Source organism: Sebastes fasciatus, chromosome 12 (genome assembly GCF_043250625.1).
Source record: "Sebastes fasciatus isolate fSebFas1 chromosome 12, fSebFas1.pri, whole genome shotgun sequence".
Lineage (NCBI taxonomy): Eukaryota > Metazoa > Chordata > Actinopteri > Perciformes > Sebastidae > Sebastes > Sebastes fasciatus.
Genome location: NC_133806.1, coordinates 34,130,155 through 34,145,806, shown reverse-complemented (window position 1 = coordinate 34,145,806; position 15,652 = coordinate 34,130,155). Strand labels below are relative to the sequence as shown.

Below are 15,652 nucleotides of genomic sequence, written 5' to 3'. Positions count from 1 at the left end.
CAAAGCGCAGCCCTGGCGGAGGCCAACCCCCACCGGAAACGAGTCCGACTTATTGCCGAGGATCCGAACACAGCTCTCGCTTTGGGCGTACAGGGATTGGATGGCCCTGAGAAGTGCCCCCCTCACCCCATACTCCCGCAGCACCCCCCACAGTATCTCCCGGGGGACCCGGTCATATGCCTTCTCCAAGTCCACAAAACACATGTAGACTGGATGGGCATACTCCCAGGCCCCCTCCAGGATCCTTGCGAGAGTGAAAAGCTGGTCCGTTGTTCCACGGCCAGGACGGAATCCGCATTGTTCCTCTTCGATCTGAGGTTCGACTATCGGCCGAACCCTCCTTTCCAGCACCTTGGAGTAGACTTTACCAGGGAGGCTGAGCAGTGTGATACCCCTGTAATTGGCACACACTCTCTGGTCCCCCTTTTTGAAAAGGGGAACCACCACCCCGGTCTGCCACTCCTTAGGCACTGTCACCGACTTCCACGCGGTGTTGAAGAGACGTGTCATCCAAGACAGCCCCTCCCCACCCAGAGCCTCCAGCATTTCTGGGCGGATCTCATCAACCCCCGGGGCTTTGCCACTGTGGAGTTGTTTGACTACCTCAGTGACTTCCACCAGGGTAATTGATGATGGTCCCCCATCAGCTTCCAGCTCTGCCTCTACCATAGAGGGCGTATTGGTCGGATTCAGAAGTTCCTCAAAGTGCTCCTTCCACCGCCCGATTACCTCCTCAGTTGAGGTCAACAGTGTCCCATCCTTACTGTACACAGCTTGGATGGTTCCCCGTTTCCCCCTCCTAAGGTGCCGGATGGTTTTCCAGAAGCACTTTGGTGCCGACCGAAAGTCCTTCTCCATGGCTGCTCCGAACTCCTCCCACACCCGCTGCTTTGCCTCCGTCACGGCAGTGGCTGCTGCTCTTCGGGCCCGTCGGTACCCTGCAACTGCCTCCGGAGACCTCCGAGATAACATATCCCGGAAGGCCTCCTTCTTCAGTCGGACGGCTTCCCTGACCACCGGTGTCCACCACGGTGTTCGAGGGTTGCCGCCCCTTGAGGCACCTAAGACCTTAAAACCACAGCTCACCGCCGCAGCTTCAGCAATGGAAGCTTTGAACATCGTCCACTCGGGTTCAATGCCCCCAACCTCCACAGGGATGCCAGAAAAGCTCCGCCGGAGGTGTGAGTTGAAGATCTCTCGGACAGGGGCCTCCTCCAGACGTTCCCAGTTCACCCTCACTACGCGTTTGGGCTTACCAGGTCTGTCCAGAGTCTTCCCCCACCCTCTGACCCAACTCACCACCAGATGGTGATCAGTTGACAGCTCCGCCCCTCTCTTCACCCGAGTGTCCAAAACATGCGGCCTCAGATCAGATGATACGATTACAAAATCGATCATCGACCTTCGGCCTAGGGTGCTCTGGTACCACGTACACTTATGAGCATCCTTATGTTCGAACATGGTGTTCGTTATGGACAATCCATGACTAGCACAGAAGTCCAACAACAAACGACCACTCGGCCATTCTCGTTAAAGTGATATCTCAGAAACGCCTGGAGGGAAGTTCTTCACATTTGGCTCAAACCTGGATTCGAAGAGGAACTGATTCGAATTTGGTGGTCAACGGTCAAGGTCACTGTGACCACAAAATGGGTTTTTGGCCATAACTCAATAATTCATATGCTAATTATGACACTATCACACAAATATCTAACGGAAAAACTGATGAAGTGAGGACATTTTGGACAGACATGGATGTAAACTGACACTTGACTGGTTGGTGGAGGCGTACAACCACGAGGCGGTAATTCTAGCTTTACTTTTCTCTACAACTTAAAGCTCCACTTGGGTATAGTGTTGTTGTTGTTTTTTTATTTCAACATTTTTAGTCTCTTTTCATGACCATAGGTGGTTGATTCCCCTGGCTCTCAGGGTAATAACCCATTTTATTACCATTTTCATTTTCTTTTCTTTTTTATTTAATTTTTTTACCAACAAAACAAAACATGTCATGGAGGCAACATATACTTTGGATCAATTGAGGAACACCAATTATTTAACATAAACTGCTATCACAGCATAGACATATACTGTATACATTCAAAATGTAAATTTTGTATATACCTATTCTTCCACGCAGCCACAAAACAAGAGAGAGCCTGTAAGAAAACAAAACCCTGAGGAAAAACAAAGCAAAAAGATATTTTTCTAGGCAAGGAGCTAGCACCAAAAATACATTGTTTTGGATCTATTGCTATTTTATTACCGGGAAATTGTTCTGTGTTTGGACAGAAGACCAGACCAACATGGACAATTTGAGCTTCAGACTGAAGAGGAGCAATGCAGATTCCGTCCAGGTCATGGGACAGTGAACCAGCTCTTTACTTTGAGCTGCTCCACTGAGATCTTTCTATTGCAAGAGTGCTGGAGGGCTCATGAGAGTTTGCCAATCCAGTGTACAAGTATTAAGTGGACTTCACATTGAAAGGAGTCAGTTGATGTGGTTTGGGCGTGATCCTGATCATCCCTAGACGCATCCCGGTGGAGGTATTCCAAGCACATCCAACTGAAAGGAGACCGGGGGGAACCCTAGAGCAAGCTGAGTGATTATAAATAGTATCTGGCCAGGGAAGGTCTTGGTATGCCCCTGGGGGAGGTGGAGGACTACTGGGCTTTAACTTAGACTGCTGCCACCACAACCCGGACCCAGATACGTGGTGGATACATGGAAATACCAAGTAGAGATTATCAAAATACTAAAAACGTGTTCCATAAATATTAAAACCTCTTCCTTTTAATTGTTGAAAAGATTCCATTGTATCACCTACAGAGCCTGGTTTTCTTGTTCTCTTATTTGACGTGCACACACCATGCACAAATATTGTCATTATGAGCTAATGAGGGATGTCTTTGATTACTTTCTGCTGAGCCTCATGTGGTAACTCTTACTTAGCGGTGCTGAGCATGGAACCGATTTTGGCTGGCCACTGGTTGTCTTATTTCAGGTAATAATTTCAGGCTGTGGCTTTTCTTCACACCACAACAGTGTGTAAACTCTAACCAGCAACAATGCAGTAGTGACAGGCCATTTTACTGCACCATTTCACCGTTATCTGGGTTCTACATTAGGCCCTAATGAGTTATGTTACATCATTGGGGAGAGAAAACCCCTGTCAAGTCTCTTCTCTTGGTTTTCAGTCATATCCTGTATTATATCATATCAAGGCAATCACTCTTTATGATATTTTTTTGTATAACTGACTAACTAGTACAACTTGAAGATGAACCCCAGTTCACACCGGAAAGTGGCACAGTGAAGTTAATTCAATATACTATATTACTGAGGAAAGGAAGGTTGGAGATCGGCTGGTAGCTGTAACCTGGTGAACTAATACTACTGACGAGCTAACTGTTGATATGCTTGTCAGCTGGGAATATGCTAGTAAATTTCCAAGCTAGCTAGCTAGCTTGCTAACTGATAAGACAATAAACTCACAGTTTATTAAGGAGATATATTTGTACAACGTATTGTTGAGCCATTACTGTCTGCAAATCCTGCCTCTGCTGTGGAGCAGGTAATTCTTCCACTGAGCGGGGTTATGGATGGTTTATCGCAGCTAAAATAGGCTACAATAGCTCCCTTTGTTTTGGGCTCTCCATTAGAGTAGTACCAATACCGATACCAGTATAGGAATGCGTCCTATACTGCCCAAAATTCGGGATTGGGTATCGGCGAGTATGCCAGTCTATGTAGGCTGGATGGAGGTATCATGGCTTCCACTGGCAACTACTGTTTTAGAGCAGCGAACAACAGTGTGGTGCTAGTGGGGAGTGCAACGGTAACGGTAGTCAGAGCGAGGAAAATGTCAGCAATTTGGTAATATTTCAAAGTGGAGAATCCAACAAGTAAAATGGCGATATGGACAGTATTTAAGGCTTCTGTTTCAAGGGGCACTAGTGTCAAAAACATTTGAAGACGCATCATGGGAAAGAGCACGACGACTTCACCAAGGCAAAGGGGGGAAAAAGGACGAATCGCAGCAGCAAACGTTGGAAACAGTATTCCAACGACGAGATAAATTCCACAAAGAAAGCCCAAAAGAGACGAAGATATATCTCACTGGTATGGGATCGGAACATCTCTACTCTCCATTCCCTCAGTGCAGCTATGGCAAGACAGTTTGACATTGGCTAACCCTGCAAATTCATGTGTCCAGGTCCACCAATCTTGGGTCTATAGGAAAGGTTTGATCAGATTTGCTCAGATTGAAATGAACAATTTTGCTTGAAAATGCAGCTGTTTTATTGGTGTGACTGCGCCTTAAACACTTCTCCAGGTTTCAAAAAACAGTATATGGTGTTTACATCCAAAACACTTAACCAGGATACTCTATGTACCCACAGTCAGTGGGAGTTCTGATTGAAGCAGTGGAATTCACTGTACAGCATACTGTATGTGTCTGCTAGAACCCGTCCATCAGTATGTATGTCTTCTTGAGCCTCCCTATCCACAGGACAGTGGAGGATCAAAGCGAGCGTGAAGTTCTCAGTTTAACTGAGCAAATACACGACTGTTTACGGCAAACAGCTTTCTTCTTTATTTTTGCACAAGGTCATTGATGTTTTTTTGTAATCACATTCTTTTCCTGTGTCCTGTGTTGTTTAGTTATTACAGCCTGGAAGACATTAGCCATGAGTCCATTAACAAGTACCTGTCGAACCTTGTGGAGAGAAGCCTGCGAGACCTGGAATGTTCTTACTGCATAGAGCTAAAAGAGGTGTGTGTGTGTGTGTGTGTGTGTGTGTGTGTGTGTGTGTGTGTGTGTGTGTGTGTGTGTGTGTGTGTGTGTGTGTGTGTGTGTGTGTGTGTGTGTGTGTGTGTGTGTGTGTGTGTGTGTGTGTGTGTGTGTGTAGTGTTGTAAAATGACACAGATTTGTTTAACATGGGATCAACCTTTGGTTTGTCAACCTGTTGTCTCCATTACTGCTCCAGGATGATCGGACCATTGAGCCTCTGACTTATGGTCGCATCGCCTCCTATTACTACCTGAAGCATCAGACCATCGGCACCTTCAAGGAGCGACTGAGGGCTGAGCTGCCCATCCAGGACCTGCTCTCCATTCTGACGGTGAGTTTCACACTGTCAGTTCTTCTATCACTACTCACTATGCCTTTTTTTGGTATATACACACGTGGACAAAATTGTTGGTACCCTGCCGTTAAAGAAAGAAAAACCCACAATGGTCACTGGAATAACTTGAAACTGACAAAAGTAATAATAAATAAAAATGTACTGAAAATTAACTAATGAAAATCAGACATTGCTTTTGAATTGTGGTTCAACAGAATCATTTAAAAAAACAAACTTATGAAACTGGCCTGGACAAAAATGATGGTACCCCTAGAAAAGATGTAAAATAATTTGACCATAGGGACATGTTAAACTAAGGTGTGTCCTGTAAATAGCATCACAGGTATCTTCAAACTTGTAATAAGATAAGATAAGATAAGATAAGATGAACCTTTATTAATCCCCAGAGGGAAATTCAGGTGTCAAAGCAGCAACATCAGCAAACAGAGTGAATCACAGGAGAGGTAAAGGTATACAAAAATTCTAAAGACAATAATAGAGATATAAAAGATACAGAGTGAATGGGTGAACATAGTGTGTACAGTCCGTCAATAAATAAATGTAGTATGTACAATAAATAAATAAATGAATAAATGTAATATGTACATATGTGCAGTCAGCAATAAAGTGGTATATAGGATGTATAGTGTAAAGTGAGTGTAAAGTGCGCCAGATAGTGCATGTTTAAATTTCTTAAAAGTCCTAATAGTTGTCATATGGGGGTCAGCCTTGGTTGTGGAGCCTGATGGCTACCAGCATGAAGGACTGACCCAGGCGCTTTGTGTTGTGCCGAGGAGGGATGAGTCTGTGGCTGAAGGTGCTCCTCATCTTGACTAGCTCATCATGGAGGGGGTGGAAGGGGTTTTCCAGGATAGCGTCCAGCTTCCTCCTCATCCTGCCGTCTGCCACCACCTCCAGACCGTCTAGCTCAGATCCAACCACAGAGCCAGCCTTCCTCACCAGCCTGTTCAGTCTGTTGGCATCCCTTGTGTTCATGTTACCCCCCCAACATACCACAGCAAAAAAGAGAACACTGGCTACTACAGACTGGTAAAACATCTGCAGCAGCCTATTGCATACATTAAAAGACCTGAGCCTCCTCAGGAAGAACAGTTTGCTCTGTCCCTTCCTGTAGAGGGCCTCGGTGTTATCAGTCCAGTCAAGTCTACTGTTCATATGTACTCCCAGGAACTTGTAGGTGTCCACCACCTCCACCTCCTCCCCTCGGATGGTGATGGGAGTTGGGGGCCTCGTGCTCCGCCGGAAGTCCACCACCAGCTCCTTGGTCTTTCCAATGTTGAGCTGGAGGTGATTGTTATCACACCACCCTATGAAGTTCTCCACCAGGGCTCTGTACTCCTCCTCGTTGTCATCTGTGATGCAGCTGACGATGGAGGAGTCATCGGAGAACTTCTGTAGGTGGCATGTACCCGAGTGGAAGCGAAAGTCGGAGGTGTAGGTGGTGAACAGGAAGGGAGACAGCACAGTTCCTTGGGGGGCGCCGGTGTTGCTCACCAGCACATCTGACAGGCTGCCCTGCAGTCTGACATACTGTGGTCTGCTGGTGAGGTAGTCCGTAATCCAGGCCACCAGGCCATGGTCTACCTGCATCACTGAGAGCTTCTCAGCTAGCCGGAGTGGCAGGATGGTGTTGAAGGCACTGGAGAAGTCAAAGAACAATATTCTTACAGTGCTGTGCGGCCTCTCCAGGTGAGTGTAGGCTCTGTGGAGCATGTAGGTGATGGCATCATCCACACCGATGTTTTCCTGGTATGCAAACTGCAGGGGGTCCCGGAAGTCGCTCACAAGGGGCTTGAGGTGCTGCAGAACCAGTCTCTCAAAGATCTTCATGACGTGTGACGTCAGAGCAACTGGCCTGTAGTCATTGGGGGTGCTGGGGTGTCCCTTCTTGGCCACCGGGACGATGCAGGAGGTCTTCCAGAGCTGGGGAACCTTCTTCAGCCTCAGGGAGAGGCTGAAGAGGTGCTGGAACGCTGCTGCCAGCTCCCTAGCACACGCCTTGAGCACCCTGGGGTTGATGTTGTCTGGTCCCCTGGCCTTGTTCACGCTGATCTTTGAGAGCTGCTTCCTCACCTGGCCCCTTGTGATGATCAGGGTGGATGTTGCAATGTCTCCAGGTGCAAAGGACATGCTGTGGATGTGCTCCTCAGGGTAGGTATGGGGGGGGGCAAGCTGCTGCTGCCTCCTGGGGATGGGTGCTGGGGGGAGGAGGAGAGGTGTGGAAGGGGGTGCTGGGGGGAGGAGGAGAGGTGTGGAAGGGGGGGGGAGGAGGGGAAGGAGAGGTGTGGAGGGGGGGCACTGGTGTTGGTGAGTGAGGACCCAGGCTGTCCTGCTGAGCTCATGGGGGTTGGTTGGTCAAACCTGTTGAAAAACAGGTTTAGCTCATTTGCATGTTCCTGGGTCCCCTCAACACCAGGGCTCGGCTGTTTGTAGCCAGTTATCTTCCTGAACCCCCCCCCCCACACCTCCCTGGAGCTGTCGGCCTGTAGTCTCCCCTCCAGTCTGTCTTTGTAGGTGTCCTTGGCCGCCCTCAGCTCCTTCTTCAGCTCCTTCTGGACAACCTTGGCCCCCTCCATGTCCCCGGCCATGAACGCCCTCTTCTTCCTGTTCAACAGGGCTTTAATGTCCCCATTGATCCAGGGCTTGTTGTTAGGAAAGCAGCGTACCTTTTTGGTGGGTACGATGCTCTCCTCACAGAACCTAATGTAGTCTGTGATGCAGTGGGAGAGCCCATCGATGTCCTCACCGTGGACCCTGTCAAACAACTCCCAGTCTGTTGACCTGTAACACTCCCTCAGCTCCTCCTCAACTTCCACTGACCACTGTTGAACAGTCCTGGTGGTGGCGGGCTGCCTCCTGACAACAGGCTTGTATGTTGGCACAAGCCTGATGAGGTTGTGGTCTGAACCGCCAAGGGGGGGGAGAACAGTGGCGCTGTATACCTCCTTAATGTTGGCATACAGCAGGTCCAGGGTCTTATTGTGTCTTGTGTTACAGGTCACATACTGGGTGAAGTTCGACAGGGCTCTGGAGACCTTCACATGGTTAAAATCACCATTTACAACGATGAATGCGCTGGGGTGCCTCGTCTGTAATCCTGCGACGGTGGAGTGGATGACGTCACTTGCCTGCACCGCCACAGCACTCGGTTGAATGTAAACAGTTACTATGATGCAGTGTGAGAACTCTCGAGGCAGATAATATGGCCTCAAACTCACAGCCAGCAGCTCAATGTCCGGGGTACAGATGCGCTCCTTTACGGTGATGTGTTTGGGATTACACCATCTGGAGTTCACAAAGACAGCAAGCCCTCCGCCTTTCTTTTTACCGCTCTGTTTGTCTCTGTCAGCTCGCACCACCGTGAAGCCTTCCGGTTCCACTAAGCAGTCTGGTATAATCCCCTTCAACCATGTCTCCGTAAAGCACAACACACTGGACTCTCGGTATTCCTGTTGGTCTTTCACCAGGGCTGCTAGCTCGTCCGTCTTGTTGGCCAGAGATCTCACATTGCCCATGATCACTGAAGGCAGGACGGGTTTAAATCTCCTCCTCTCCTTCTCCCTCCTCCCCCTCACGATCACACTGGCTCTTGATCCCCGTCTGTGTCGCCGTATCTCGGCAGGTAAATCCTTTGGTGGCGCTGCTACTCGGTCCCGAAAGGCGAGGAGCGCTTCAAATGAATACACCGTCCGTTGTCCGATCATGTCCGTTTGTCAGGCTAACTAAATATAATAACTAAATAAGACGGCTGTGAAAAAGGAAACTATTTACATAAAGTGTGCAGTATACTATCACTGACAAAAACTAAGCGCAGTAGAAAGTTAAAAGTAACGAAAAAGTAGCAAAAAAGAAGACAAAGAAAGTAGAAACACGGAGAGCTACTAAGACAGGCTGCCACTCGCGTCGGCGCCTAGCAACCAGAAGTCAGTCAGTCTGCCTATTTAAAGGGTGAAAAGTAGTCACTGTGCTGTTTGGTATCATGGTGTGTACCACACTGAACATGGACCACAGAAAGCTAAGGAGAGAGTTGTCTCAGGAGATCAGAAAGAACATTATAGACCTTCATGTTAAAGGTAAAGGCTATAAGACCATCTCCAAGCAGCCTGATGTTCCTGTGACTACAGTTGCACATATTATTCAGAAGTTTAAGGTCCATGGGTCTGTAGCCAACCTCCCTGGACGTGGCCGCAAGAGGAAAATTGATGACAAATTGAAGAGACGGATAGTACGAATGGTAACCAAAGAGCCCAGAACAACTTCCAAAGAGATTAGAGGTGAACTCCAAGGTCAAGGTACATCAGTGTCAGATCGCACCATCCGTCGCTGTTTGAGCCAAAGTGGACTTAATGGAAGACGACCGAGGAGGACACCAAATCATAAAAAAGTGAGACTGGAATTTGCCAAAATGCATATTGACAAGCCACAAAGCTTCTGGGAGAATGTCCTTTGGACAGATGAGACAAAACTGGAGCTTTTTGGCAAGTCCCATCAGCTCTATGTTCACAGACGCAAAAATGAGGCGTCCAAAGAAAAGAACACTGTACCTAATGTGAAACATGGAGGAGGCTCGGTTATGTTCTGGGGCTGCTTTGCTGCATCTGGCACAGGGTGTCTTGAATCTGTGCAGGGTACAATGAAATCTGAAGACTATCAAGGCATTCTGGAGTGAAATGTGCTGCCCAGTGTCAGAAAGCTTGGTCTCAGTTGCAGGTCATGGGTCCTCCAACAGGATAATGACCAGAAACACACAGCTAAAAACACCCAAGAATGGCTAAGAACAAAACATTGGACTATTCTGAAATGGCCTTCTATGAGCCCTGATCTAAATCCTATTGAACATCTGTGGAAGGAGCTGAAACATGCAGTCTGGAGATGGCACCCTTCAAACCTGAGACAGCTGGAGCAGTTTGCTCACGAGGAGTGGGACAAAATACCTGTCGACAGGTGCAGAAGTCTCATTGAGAGTTACAGAAATCACTTGACTGCAGTGATTGCTTCAAAAGGTTGTGCAACAAATATTAAGTTAAGGGTACCATCATTTTTGTCCAGGCCAGTTTCATTAGTTTGTTTTTTTAAATGATTCTGTTGAACCACAATTCAAAAACAATATCTGATTTTCATTAGTTAATTTTCAGTACATTTTTATTTATTATTACTTTTGTCAGTTTCAAGTTATTTCAGTGACCATTGTGGGTTTTTCCTTCTTTAACGGAAGGGTACCAACAATTGTGTCCACGTCTGTACATACTGTATGCTTTCTGTGTGTGCACATTAGTGAAGTTGTGGTTTTTGTGTTGTTGGAGCTGTAATGAAATGGTTAAAACTGTTGCTAAATACAATGCAGAAATATGCACATATCTAGATTTCGACCATGTAGGCTACTAGCTTAGTCCAGACTTTGTTGTCTTGTCAGGCCAGTGATAGAAATTATCTAAGGGATGCACAATAGGGCTGTCAACATTGGCCCAAAATGATGTTCGAATAGTCCTTCGGAAAAAACCCCACATAGGTTAAAACTATTCCAGTATCTCTCTCTGCGCATTATGTCCATGACACCGTGTCCTAACGGATTGAGACGTGAACGAGGGTTTGATCACTTTAACTGCATTGTTTTCTATTGGAATGTCCTTAACTGGCCACGAGTTATGCCATCACTCGCTTTGAAAGCACTGCAACGGACAAGGAAGTGAAGTTGAAATGTAATGAAATGAAAATGAAAGTTGGTGAAGTTGAAATGAAACGATACCTTCTCTTCATTACAACAACCTAAATAAGGCTGGAGATGAACGCCTGAAAGTTTCCTACTTTCTGTTGGCAGTAGGGATGTCACGATACCAGAAATCTAGTAGTCGATACCAATACTAGTGAATTTCCACGATTCTCGATACCAAATTCGATACCACAGTAAAACAAACGGCTGTACACACACTCACATACACTCTCTCTATATATATCCTCAGATTGCAAGCAGTAGTTTAAATTCACTGACATGGTGACAGACCATTACCCATTAAATATTTATTTAAAATGCTAATGTTATATTTTGATGACAATAAAAAAAGCACCACTTTTCAGAGATTTAGCAATAAACAACAAAAGATAGAGGTCCAGTTTGTTCAGTTCAGTTCAGTTTTTTCCCCAAGGAGTGGGTCCTCTTCTCAGGCGAATCAATGAAGGATCTCTGATCAGTTTTTCAGTTAAGTTATTTCCACAGGAGTGAATCATCTTCTTGAACAAATGAATAAAGGATCTCTGAAAAAGTAAACAAACCCAACATCTCGATGGCGCTGTGCGTGCGTGCGTGTGTTTGTGTGTTGGGCTCCGACACACATACTGTACAATAGAGCAGAGGACAGAAGCCTATGGAGAGTTGCCCTTCAAACGGAAAATCCACCAGCATTTGGCGCTTGGCGGGGGTTAATTTCGGACCCTGTAGGCATCGTACGGTACCTTCGGTACTGTAGAAAACGAGTACCGTCACGTTTTTAGAATTTTGGCATCGACTTGGTACCGAAGTACCAGACCTCGTGACATCCCTAGTTGGCTGTATTGTATAATTTCTAGGGCTGTGAAAGTTAATGCGATAACACATTTAATACATTAACACAATTGATCTTACAGATGTTAAAGCGAGCTAGAGAGAAGATACTGGTAGCATATGAAACTAGAGAACCAAAAAAAATACATCGGTACCAACCATGTCATACTAGCTTGTTGAGAAGGAGGTTAAATATCGCTCCAAACTTAGGCTACATTTTGGTGAGGAAAAACTGTAATGGCCATTTTCAAAGGGGTCCCTTGACCTCTGACCTCCAGATATGTGAATGAAAATTTGTTATATTCTTATTCCGATACAAGATACATCAGGGAACGTTAATGTTCACACACACACACACACACACACACACACACACACACACACATACATACTCTCTGCCGTCAAATTAGCACCTTAGTCTGAGCTTCATTAACTCTCCTCATTCTGCTGCTGTAGTGTGATACGTCGGCCTCTTCCTTTTACTGATTGACCTTGTGCATCCCTGCGGCAAGGTCATCCACACTCTGGCTTGAGATTGGTGGGGTCAACACGAGACATGGTGGTTTCACACCTTTCACTGAGGGGGGTTGGGTTTTTTAGCACTGCCTAATGGGTTTATATATCAGCGTAAATATATATATATATATCTATCTGTAATTATTCATATTACATTTCATCACTTTATCAGTTCTTTTTAGGCTTTTAGACCATTGAGTTCTAAAATCTGATTTTATAAGAGCAACAAGTAAAAGAAAATCAAGTTATTTTTGGTAAAAGTGCAGTGATCTTTTGTCTTGTTTCAAGATACTGACACTAATTACTTCTGTCAAGAAGGTTATTTCCTTGGTGGGCAATATATCGAAGAAAAAAAATGAATATATAAACATATAAAGGAACAAGTGTGTATTTAGGGCGCTCTATTTGCAGAAATATGATTTAATACTAATAAGTATGTTTTCTGTAGTATATAATCACCTGATTTGAGGAATTGTAGTGTCTTTGTTAGCTTAGAATGAGCCGTTTATATCTACAGAGGGAGCGGGTCCTCTTCATGGAGGCCTCCATGTTTCTACAGTAGCCCAGAACGGACAAACCAAACTCTGGCTCTAGAGAGAGACTTTCACGTTTTGGCATCGTCCACCGTAGTTCTCCTACAGATCACGTTTGGCACACGGGAGAAGTTTCAGTTGGTCAGTCTGCAACCTCACCACTAGATTCTGCCAAACCCTACACACTGCACCTTTAAATACAGAATTAAATACAATTTGGTGTAACATTAGGCCACGCGCCAAATAACAAGTGATTCTTTTTTGGTGTTCGGAATCCAAGAATTTTAATTTTCCTGATGAACTGCTGCACTAATCTGAATGAAATGAAGGCCACATGTATTCCTGGATCATCTGTTACCATGTTTGTGTTGATTCAGATCTGGACAAATATTTTCTATATATGTATGTATATATATATATATATAAATATATACAGTATATACAGTATATACATGTGTGTATATATATATATATATATATATATATATATACACTAAGTAATTTCCTAAACCTGTAGTTTTTAGCAAACATTACTGGAACAGTAGGAAAAGGTGCAGAATCCTGCCTACACTGAGGGGGTACTATCTGCAGTGGAACATGAACTCCAAAACTTACCAGAAGCCAGAAATGGTGGAAGGTTAGGCTTGGGGTTAGCAACCCCAACTTGTAAAAAACCTATACGCTACAGAAACGTTGACAACAGAAAGACAGAATCAAAACCTGGTAGAGGAGGGTTCCTCATCAAGAGGAAATATGACACTGTGTGATGAAAGCCACAAAGTCAAGGAAGTCACAGAGCCGAAACCCCTTCTGTCAACCAGAGACATCCGGATTGGAACGTGGAACGTTAGGACCATGTATGAGACCGGAAAGACCATGCAAGCAGCAGCAGAAATGAATAGATACAACCTAGACCTGTTGGGAATCAGTGAGACAAGATGGATTCAATCGGGACAACAAAGACTGATGACAGGAGAGCTGCTACTCTACTCGGGACATGAAGAAGACAAAGCCCCGCACACAGAGGGAGTCGGTCTTCTTCTATCAAGAACAGCACAGAGAGCCCTGATTGGATGGGAAGCACATGGTCCAAGAATCATAACAGCTTCTTTTAGAACTAAGAAGCAGAAGATCAAGATGAATGTGATACAGTGTTACGCACCAACAAACGACAGCAACGATGAAAATAAGGATGACTTTTATAACAGACTGCAGAGCATCCTGGAACAGATAAAGGGAAAAGACATCAGTATTCTCATGGGGGACTTCAATGCAAAGATCGGAAGAGACAACACAGGCTACGAAGAAGTAATGGGCAAGCAGGGTTTGGGAGAGATGAGTAAGAATGGAGAGAGATTTGCAGACACCTGTGCCCTGAACAACCTAGTCATAGGTGGAAGCGTCTTTCAACACAAGAGGATTCATAAAGCGACCTGGATATCACCGGATGGCGTGAGAGAGAACCAGATCGACCACTTCTGTATAACCAGGAAGTTCAGGAGATCACTTCAGGACCTACGGGTGAGGAGAGGAGCAGACATAGCATCAGATCACCACCTGCTAGTTGCCACTCTGAAGCTGAAACTGAAGAAGCACTGGATGGAAACAACAACAAAGAGACAGAAGTTCAACGTCCGCCTTTTGGAAGAGACACAGAAAAGGGAGGAGTACACGCTGACTCTGAAAAACAGATTCCAGGTATTGCAAGATCTGGGCATGGAAGAAGACATGCAAGACCAATGGGAAAAGATAAGAGAGGCCGTCACAACAACATGTCAGGAAGTAATCGGACTAAAGAAGTGCCAGCAGAAAGAGTGGATATCAGCAGAAACTCGACACAAGATAGAAGAGAGAAGACAGAAGAAGGCAGAGATTAACAACTGTCGTACAAGAACAACCAAGGCAAAAGCCCAACAAGAATACACAGAGGTCAACAGAAAGGTAAAGAAAAGTGCGAAGAAGGACAAGAGAAATTACATCGACAGCCTGGCTAAAGAAGCAGAAGAGGCGGCAGCAAAGGGAAACATGAAAGAGCTGTACGACACCACCAAGAAGCTGTCCAGCAAGACCAGACAGACAGATCGACCAGTGAAAGACAAGGAAGGGAAGACGATCACAGAACTAGAGCAACAACAGGAGAGATGGGCAGAACACTTTGAAGAACTTCTGAACAGACCTACACCACCTAACCCTCCAGACATTCAACCTGCGGAGACGGATTTGCCCATCAACTGCGGAGACGGATTTGCCCATCAACTGCGGAAAACCCACCAAGCTGGAAATTAAAAAGGCCATCACACAATTGAGGAACAACAAGGCAGCAGGACCAGACAACATTCCGGCAGAGGCGCTGAAGGCAGACATGGACACCTCCGTAGAGATGCTGCACCCACTGTTTCAGAAGATCTGGGAGAAGGAGGAAGTACCAACAGACTGGTAAGAGGGCTATCTGGTCAAGCTCCCCAAGAAAGGAGACCTGAGCAAATGCTCTAACTACAGAGGAATCATGCTTCTCTCAGTGCCAGGAAAGATATTCAACAGAATTCTCCTGGAACGAATAAAGAAAGCTGTGGACCCACTGCTAAGAGACCAGCAAGCAGGCTTTCGGCAGAATAGATCATGCGTGGACCAGATCGCAACTCTCCGCATCATAGTTGAACAGTCATTGGAATGGAATTCTCCGCTATACATCAACTTCATAGACTATGAGAAGGCATTTGACAGCATTGACAGAAGCATCCTCTGGAAACTACTTCGATACCATGGCATTCCAGAAAAAATGGTCAACATAATCAGGAACTCTTACGCAGGGATGACCTGCAGAGTTATCCATGGAGGACAGCTCACCAGAAGCTTCCAAGTGAAGACCGGCGTCAGGCAAGGCTGTCTACTGTCCCCTTTCCTCTTCCTCAC

General features: G+C 45.8%; 1 protein-coding gene across 1 annotated transcript in view; it reads left to right on the top strand.

Annotated features, from left to right (window-relative positions):
* The window catches only part of ascc3 (activating signal cointegrator 1 complex subunit 3), a 220,671-nt gene that overhangs the window by 185,925 nt on the left and 19,094 nt on the right, over positions 1-15,652 (top strand). The window contains exons 37-38 of the mRNA XM_074654885.1: positions 4,667-4,778; positions 4,994-5,128. Of these exons, the coding sequence (XP_074510986.1) occupies positions 4,667-4,778; positions 4,994-5,128 (247 nt within the window). The remainder of the gene's footprint in view (positions 1-4,666; positions 4,779-4,993; positions 5,129-15,652) is intronic.